At 38.2% G+C, this 9,559-nt stretch overlaps 1 protein-coding gene across 1 annotated transcript; it reads right to left on the bottom strand.

Annotated features, from left to right (window-relative positions):
• Positions 1–7,809: 7,809 nt before the first annotated feature.
• LOC109217802 (wound-induced protein 1) lies at positions 7,810–8,727 on the bottom strand. The gene has a single exon (XM_019382074.1). The coding sequence runs from the start codon at positions 8,643–8,645 to the stop codon at positions 8,136–8,138; it is 510 nt and encodes a 169-aa protein (XP_019237619.1). The 5' UTR covers positions 8,646–8,727; the 3' UTR covers positions 7,810–8,135.
• Between the last annotated feature and the right edge of the window lie 832 nt (positions 8,728–9,559).

The raw sequence follows: 9,559 nt of genomic DNA, 5'->3' as shown, positions 1-9,559 counted from the left end.
CCGATAGATAGGTCGAGAGTCCTCAAGTAGGCTATCAGCTCAGCGGAAGATGTTGGTGCGCTCCATTTGCTCCGGAGTTGCTTATTTGGTCAGTATAATTAGGAAATGTATTGATTGGTCTGGCGGGGCTCAGTCCCGACCCTTATGATACTTATGTACTCTTAGAGGCTTATAGACAGATGTCATGTATAGGAATACTTGTATGGCCTTGTCGGCCTATGTTTTGAGTTTATAAATGATCATGTTGTCCTATTAGGCCCGTATGTCACGTGTATATGATGATGTAATAAGAAAGATACGTTACGTTGGTACTCGGTTGAGTAAGGTACCGAGTGCCAGTTGCGGCCCATCGGTTTGGGTCGTGACAAAAGTGGTATCAGAGCCAGGTTCTTTCCTAGGGATGTCTACAAGCCGTGTCTAGTAGAGTCTTTTTTATGGGTGTGTCGTGCACCACACTTATAAGCAGGAGGCTACAGGGCTTTTAGGACTGTCACTCTTTCTTCTTACTCTAGATCGTGTGGTAGATCTCACTTATAAGAATTCAAACTCCTAACTTCTATTTTATTCGTAATAAGACGATACCTACAAGAGATTGAATGTGGCTATGGAAGAGTTGAGTTAGAGGAACTCCATTTTTCATGATACTTATGATGAGTAAACGTAAGGCCTTCAATAGATCATGTGTGTACTAAGACGTGTAAGCCTCTTGATAAGGAGCCTTAAAGAAAGAATATCTATCCACCCTTATGGTGAAAGGTTGTGAGAGATTCAGAAGATAGATACAAGTTTCAACAAGTAAAAGAAGCAAGGTAAAGAAGCGTACGAGGTGCCCAGTTAATGAAGATTACCAGTATTTACAACTCAGGCACAGAGATATAAGCATTTTGAGTTACCTTCAATAGTAAAAGAGGTATGTACAATTGGTCACACCCATTCCAGTTATGCCCTATGGGGGTTAACAGAAGTAGTATAAGAGGAGGACGGGATATCAGGATCCGGCTGGGGTTAGAGTAACCGAAAATGATGGATGGATTGTTTGCGTCAGTTGACATTTTCGAAGGATATTGCAAATGTGCTAATACATCTCCTCATGAGATACCCAGATGTTGCACTCTAAAATAGTACAACTAGATATGAGCACTACAAAGATAGGCACTGAAAGCTTGGAAGAGATAATTATTACCTTAGTGTGACTCTCGTCCCTAGTAGAGCGAGGACGTTGAGCAACCCAAAGAGCCGATGAATGAAGCAAGGGGAGCTAAAAGAAAAAGAATGTCTTGTTGAAATTTTCAGAATAAAGTGATAGACAGAAATGTTAGCAGGGAAATAAGAAGAGAGATAATGAAGCATTATGAGTAAGATGTGATACATGGATGAAAATGATAGAAAAAAAATGATGACAACATTACAGAATCTATAGTCAAAGGAAGGAAAAGATGAGAGTTGACATGCCTTGAGACAACAAAAGAGTATAGGCCATAAAGTCATATTCTTATTTCGAGAAGTAAGTTCGTGACTCTAAGTGATTACCGGAAGGAAAGGTTAGATCCCAGAATAATAGAAATCAGTATGGGCTGGTGAACAAGATAAACTAAATATGAATTAGGGACTGGGTGATTGGGTAATAGTCAGCATCATGTGAATTTCAGATTTCGTTCCGGCGATAATAGAGTGGACAACAGAAGAAGATTCATGAGAAATTCAGAGAATGGCCATTCACGAAGACGCTTCCCTAAAGCAAGAAAGGTGAGTAAAGTTAAGCTTAAGGGACCGGATGTGCCAGTTACACTAAGTGTGGCCCTCGCGAGTAAGGAATTTGTTTATCCTTGGTACAGAAGAATTACCGTAGGGCGAGTAAGGGTCATCGATGATGTGAAAGGACGCCAAAGATGAAAGGTAAAACATCTATTGGTAGGTCATCGTAGCTCCAACTCTTAGTACTTCCCTAAAGGGGGGAATATGGAGTGATGTGACATTAAGTCAGAATTAAATGATTCTAGTAACTATGGAGCAGTGAAGGAAGAATGCGATAAAAATGAGAAAAGAATGGGATTACACTTATTTAAATCCTACAAATATGCTACGATTCCAGAATATTATGCAAACACGACGTCAAGGAAAGGAAGTAAGGGTCCCTGCCCAAGATGTTATTGATAGATAAGGAGTCAGTGCGAGACGTAAGTTAAGACAAAGGAAATAACCCAAGAAAGATTACGCGGAATATTGATATGAGAATAGGCCAACGAGTAGTCAGTAATTGATTCAGGAAGAACCTAGTTATGGCTAAACAGGAGGTTAGAGACGAGTTAACAGATCATGCAAGATAAACATAATAAAACCCAATATGGTGAATTCAGTCTCGCAGATATGACATCGTGATCCTTGAGATATATTCAAATAGGAGTCGGGGTAGTTAAAGGTACCATATGAATGCTACGAGAATAAAAGAGAGTGCCATTGGGAAGACAGTCAAAATATCAAGTTCAGAAGCAACCCTACAAGCACACTAGCGTAAACTACGGATAATTATAGGCGAGAAAGGACATCAAAAAATAATTGCCAAGTATTCAGTGTAATTGGCTCGCAGCTTTAAAAGAGTCAGAGGATCCTCCCTAAATACTACAATGAAATACTAGCTGAGAAAGTAAGGAAGGAAGCTTTAACCTAAGCTAGGTGACCTAACGGGGAAATGGTCTTACAACAACAGTCTCACCATAACATTGTTTGCACTCCATAAGGAAAATGGCACCTACTGTAACTAATGAACGAGAAGTAAAATCAGAAATGATATTCAAGATCATATGAGTTGTATGGAATTCCAATATGCACGAGCACTAAGATAAGCTAAGTATGGACATAAAAAGGGGGCAGAAAGACCAGGAAAAGTAATTGCTTACATTTGAAGAAAGCTGAGATGGAACAAAAAGAATTATTCGATTCATGATCCAGAGTTAGTTACGTTATGACCGCACTTAAGAGTTTGAAGTTTTATACAAGCAGCATATACAGCCGTAGAAGATTCCGGTATAAGTTAAAAGAAAGAATTGAGCCCAGGTCATAGACGAAGGATTGAATTATTAAAAGATTGTATCATGGATATTCCTTAGCGCCCATGAAAGGCTAAACGTAATAACTAATACCATGAACCGCAGATCGGGAGGTAGCTTAAGCCTACATAAAGGCTGATCAGAAGAAGGAGGAAACTAAAGAGTTAAATCCACGAAGTAAATTAGGAATCTGATTATTGGACCAAGAAAGTTATAGACCTCGTGATTGAGAACATTGCAAGATCACTCTTAAATATCTGAGGTACAAGAGAGATAGTACAGTAGCCATATTCTATAACGGCTCTATGATAAAGCCAGTTAGAAGAGTATCAGTCTCATAAGAAGCCAGTATGAAGCTCCCACTGGATTATGTATGCACCAGAGGTGCAAGTATTATAATAGAGCTTCAAGTCGTGGATATGAATTATACCTATGTGGGAGAGAGGTCATGAAAGAGAAAGAAGATGTGATGTGAGATATTAAGGTAAGTAAGGTAAAGGTGAACAACGTACGAGATATTCAAATACAGAAGGTTGTGAATAGTCCCTACTTCGGATAGAAGGCTAGAGGCGCGGGGATTCAATATCCAGGAATAATAGCGGCATCATCAGTGGAATATCTTCCAACCTATGGTTTCTAAGTATCGAGAGGTCTAGCTAAGAGAGTAAAGAGGAATTAGAGACGATGTGATGTCTCGCTTGATGTTCCAGAATAACACAAGGAAATCTATGGTGCAAGCAAGTTGAAAGAAGATTGCAAGTAGTATAAAAAGATATGTGTAGGAAAGTGTGGTAGAGCAACAAGGTTTTTGGAAGACAGGAGTAAGGATAAGAAAAGGCAAGTGAGAAGGTGATGAAAGTGGATAAGCCATCGAGGTTAAGCCCGTGAAAACAAGAAAGCTGATGGGTTCTCTAAGTTATAGAAAGCTCAGTATAGCCTGAATGAACTCAAAGGAGTCTAAGACTAGTAGCATTTAGAAGAGATGGAATGTTGCTCTGGTAGTAGAATGAGGGTGTAATGATGATAGATGAAGGATGACGTTTGCGCCTTCGATTGAGTAATGATTTCATGAATTATACTGGATTAAAATGCCCACGTAGGGTGAATCATATTGGGATGCTATTAAATAGGGTTATGGAAGTACAGTATCACCCCCAGGTGGATCAATCTAATTACTCCAGATGTCCCCGATGAGACGTGAGCCCCAGCGGCAGTGTTACATAAGAGATCAAGTTATCAGTGGTAGATTGAGATCAATATTGAGGTTAATCAATAGTGGGTGGACAAAAATCACAAAGTATGAGATGAGATTAAGCCGTCATTCTTAAGATGAACAGTGATGAAGAAGCATTAAAGGATTTAGATTTATACATGCAGGATAAGCAACGAGAGTAACCTGGAGTTTGGTAACAGACCTCAGTAACGATAAATCAGAGTAAGAGTTATAGTATAGTATGACCTACGTAGGTACAGTAAAGTTATACGAATGGATAACCAAGTCTATAAAATAAGATATAGCAATATTCGCAAAGTGAGGCCTAAGATTAACTAAAAGCTGGTGGGAAAAAAAGAGAGAAGAGTCGCATAGGCGCAGCTACAAGGTCAAAGTCATACAGGCTGCGTGACAGAAGGTAGCAACAGTTACGAGATTGAAGGATTGCGAACACAAGTCATGGTACGGGAAAGAGTCCTAAAGGGGGGAATGCTCTGGCCTTTGTATTTATTCACAGGACAGTTGCCTAGATGGCAAGGAGAGTACTAAAGTATTCGCAAGAGCCATAGGTTATGAAAATGAAAAGTGCATCAGTCAACATTCGAGGACGAATGTTCCAAGGAGAGAATGATGTTATATCCCGCATATATTAAAGTTTCGTCTTCAGTTAATTGACGTAGACTCGGGGATGAGATTTTCTTGAGATTATAAGCATTATGCTATTTCAACACATGATGAGTAAATTCGTGAAGGAGAGAAGTTAAGAAAATAGAAGAAAATGAGATTCGTTAAAGTTTGATATTTTGGGATAAAATACGGTCCGAGCTATAGTATCCGATATTTATGGACTAGTGCCATACAAGGTACCACATGACGATGATAGTAAGGTGTATAAGGTGTGTTAAAAGTGAGTAGTATTTTATGTAATTTGAGATAATTCTTAGTTATGTGGACAATTGATTAATTATGGGGATAATTATGATTAGGTGGCCACTTGGCATCATGCTAAGCCAAAGTGGCACCAATAAGTAATGAGTCATAAGGCATTTGTTTACACATATAGGAATTATCCTTTGCTTGGACAAAGTGGCATCACTTGGTTATAGGAATTACCTTTGCTTGGTTATAGGAATTTACACGTATAGGCATATATGTATGATGAGTCATAAGTGGCCACAAATGCTTCAGACATAATGAAAAGAAGTTACTTCTAACATTTCTATGCAAGAGTTGCCATTGTTTGTTTCATCTCTTTAAAAGTTAAATCCCTCCGTAGCACTTTCACACGCACCTACTGTTGTTTCCATTTATTCTCCAACGGAAAAAAACTTCAACGTTGGGTGAGATTATGCGTGAGATGAAGATGGTCATATTCACTAAGTGACGGATGAGCTTCAACAAATTCCATATAAGATCCGACTATGCGTGAGATGCAATTCTAAGAAAGCACAGTGCAATCTTTCTCGAGAATATCATGCGGATTTTTCCTACTCCGATCCGTCGTTACGTGTTGTTGCAATTGACGTGTGTTAGAGGGATTGTCAAGAGAATTGGCTCAGGTATGTTAAGGCTATCCCTTTTTTCTTTTGCCATGATCCAAGTAAAACAAATGAAACGAGCAATATGCAACTCTCATAGATGACTCTATTCATAGAAATATAGGGGTACCCATATTCTTGATTCCCCATGTGAATTATTATTATATCTTCTATTCATGGGTCTCAGAAAAATACGTATTTGACAAAGTTTATCCGAAAGGCTTATTGATTTTTATGACATTCCGAGAAATCTTATTAACGTATTTCTTATGTATTTCATGCATTTATACATGTACATTGACCCATGACCAGATATCGTTATATATGCGTATATATGTATATTATATTTATATGGGATACGAGAAAAAGGTTATGGCGTTATATACGCACCACCACCTGATCAGCTGGTATACGTTTATGATTTTGCCCATAGTGGCCGAGATGATATGATGGGATGCCCTCAGAGGCTTGATGATGTTATGAACACATGTACCTATGCACGACATGACATTCATACGCATATGCATGACACTATGAGTATTTCACAATTTACAGAGTTATTCAGATTTACATGTCGAGCCTTTTACTCCATGTTTCTCTCATGTCTATTATTTACTGATTTTCATTCTTTACATACTCGGTACATTATTTGTACTGACGTCCCTTTTTCCTGGGACGCTGCGTTTCATGCCCGCAGGTCTCGATAGACAGGCCGAGAGTCCTCCAAGTAGGCTATCAGCTCAGCGGAAGATGTTGGTGCGCTCCATTTGCTCCGGAGTTGCTTATTTGGTCAGTATAATTAGGACATGTATTGATTGGTCAGTCGGGGCTCAGTCCCGACCTTTATGATACTTATGTACTCGTAGAGGCTTGTAGACAGATGTCATGTATACGAATACTTGTTTGGCCTTGTCGGCCTATGTTTTGAGTTTATAAGTGATCATGTTGGCCTATTAGGCCTGTATGTCACATGTGTATGATGATGTAATAATAAAGATACGTTACGTTGGTACTCGGTTGAGTAAGGTACCGAGTGCCTGTCGCGGCCCATCGGTTTGGGTCGTGACACAGCTCCCCAGCATGACATAGGTAATTTAGGAAACTTTATCCATAGTGGCATAACAGTAGGGAATTCCTTTGTGAAATCAAAATCTGGAGTCCATGATTTTAGGATGATGGGTTTGTTAGCAATAGAGTAAGGGCTAGCACATAGTATCTCTCATGCATCTACTGCAAACTGAAATTTGATGATATAATGGCCTTTGTCATGATAGAACAGTTCAGGTTCAGCTACATGCGCCCAATGCAACTTGATCCATCGTTTCATTGCGTTGTAACCTAGAACATCACCTATGATATATGCTATCAGTGCACATCTCCACTTGTTCTCCTCCTCTTCTACTTCTAGCTTATCTAATTGAACCTAAGGTTGACCATCAACAATTTTTGGGAGAATATAGGAAAGTGACATACCATTGGTGGCAAATCTATTCTTCTGAAATAGAGTTGTCCATGGTACTTTAGGTCTGGTAGGCTCATCAGCATTCACCACCTCTACCACTGTTGATTACTCTGAATTCCATTGGTTACTTACTTGTTTTTTAGCTTGATTTACTGTTCCATTAGCTGACATTAGCGGGGAAAGGGCTAATTGACCAATTGCCACTGGAGTGTTCAGATCTAACCTCTTTGAGATACCAGAGTTCGTCGATGAAGAGCCAATTTCACATGCAGTGCCTCCGATAGTGGCTGGATCTACAATGGGGATGGAGGTTGGTGTAGTTATCTCTTGCATCAATTTCTCTGTCTGGTTTATTTTTATTATATTACCTGTCATTGAATTTATTTTTCACTTCTCTATGACGTTGTATTAACGAAAATTTATATCTTTCGGATCGAATCGGTTGCTTGTGGCCCGTCATATAAAATTTATTATTTTCACCATGAAAATCATTTTTGGGTTAAATAGTTGTAGTGTTTCCTATCATGAAACTATGATCAATATAACATGTTTAACCAGCAATTCATACGTACAATATTTCCTTATATAATCAAGTGGATATACAACCAAACTTCTTACATTTCCATTTTTCACTTTTAGGTAAGGGGAATAGGTAAACACTTGTTGGCTTCTTTTTCCTAATGGGCTATACTACATAAAGCATGCATTCGCCATGTAAAAAACTTACCACATTTAGTTTTACCATCAATTAATTAATCAACAGTCGAATGCGTGTTTTTACATATATTTCTTTTTCACTTAGCCATAATTAAATGATGCGATCCTGTGTAAATTCCGCATATGAATAAGTTTTTTCCTCGTTCCATTCACCACCATCAAATGGCTAGCATAAGCCCCGGTAATGACCGTTTTGCGAGGTCTCGAGGGTGGCTCTGCCACAGCGTGGTGGAGGATCTTACCCATCCCGTAGGCCTCAACTCAGTCACAGTAAGCCAAGTATTGAAATACTCCCTAAACTGAGTAATAACACCATCTTTCAATGTCCAAACATGTACCCAATAAGCCTTTGCACCTTCCCATCCTTCAACAATCACACGATCATCATCAATTGCATCAACACTTCTTGGCTCAAACTTGAAACAATTCTGATTTGACAATTCTCCAGTGAGCATTTTCATCATATAATGACAATTCTGTGGTCCATGAAACCACCATTCTAAATCATCGGCAATATATGAGCAAATATTAGACTCCAGTACTTTTTTAGTACTGTCACCACATGTACAAGCGAATGCCTTGTACAGAGTTTTCACTATGGCCTTGTTCTTGTTTTCTGTTTCTGAATTTATGTTTGTATTGGAATCAATGGAAATGGAAGGAGCCATTTTCGAAAGGAAAAAGGAAAGGTAAAAGGTATCTACAAACTTTGGAAACTCACAATATTTAGTGGTTTCTGTTGAATTGTTTTGCTATAGGAAGATCCTTATATAGAGGAATTAATTGGGTACATATTTGGTGCCAGCTGGGGTGGTGGTCACTCCCTTTCAATTTAATGACAATAGGGACATGAATACCCCAAATAAATTCATTTAATCATACAATTGGACAGTGGGAAAAAGTTCGGTGGCACTATATATGGTTTCTCCAAGTTGTTTATTAACTAAGCTATATGTGGAGAATTATTAGGATAGATCAAAACTTCAAATTATTCAGTCGTTTTCTAATAGAAAAAGGAAACACATTTAACATATAAAAAAGGAATTTGTATATGCCAAGTTTAAGCATATTTGTATATTCTTGTTATAAATAACATAGTTATATCTTAATTATCTCTTCAAAAAATTCCATTTCTCCACCAGTTTAATATTCGAAAGAGTATATATGGCACATTTTCTCCACTTAAACAAAACATATGTATAATAAGTAAATAAAGCTCTTAATTTGTCAGCTTCAAAACAGAATGACCGAATTATTAGAATGGCAGTATCAAAGAGGGACAAAATTTGAATTTATTAGGAGAAATAGAACAAAAACTTCTGGGACAAACGACGAGCTTGTAGTTTGTAACAAGGACTAAGCAAAACAGAAAAAGGTTAAAAAAATGTGCATGGTGGAAGCTAATGTTTGTCGTTTCATATATTTTGACTGATAATAGAGCATCCTTTTTTTTATTTGTATCATTTTTTTTTTCCTCTCTAGGATTCTCAGAGTCCCATTTAATATTTGCACTTCATGTCTATATGATGTGAAAGCCCGAGAATTATCCCATTTCCAGTTCCATATTCCTTAGTTCGAATGT

This window comes from Nicotiana attenuata, unplaced genomic scaffold (genome assembly GCF_001879085.1).
Source record: "Nicotiana attenuata strain UT unplaced genomic scaffold, NIATTr2, whole genome shotgun sequence".
Taxonomy (NCBI): domain Eukaryota; kingdom Viridiplantae; phylum Streptophyta; class Magnoliopsida; order Solanales; family Solanaceae; genus Nicotiana; species Nicotiana attenuata.
The sequence above is the reverse complement of the archived record's forward strand: the minus strand, read 5'-3'. Positions and strand labels throughout refer to the sequence as shown.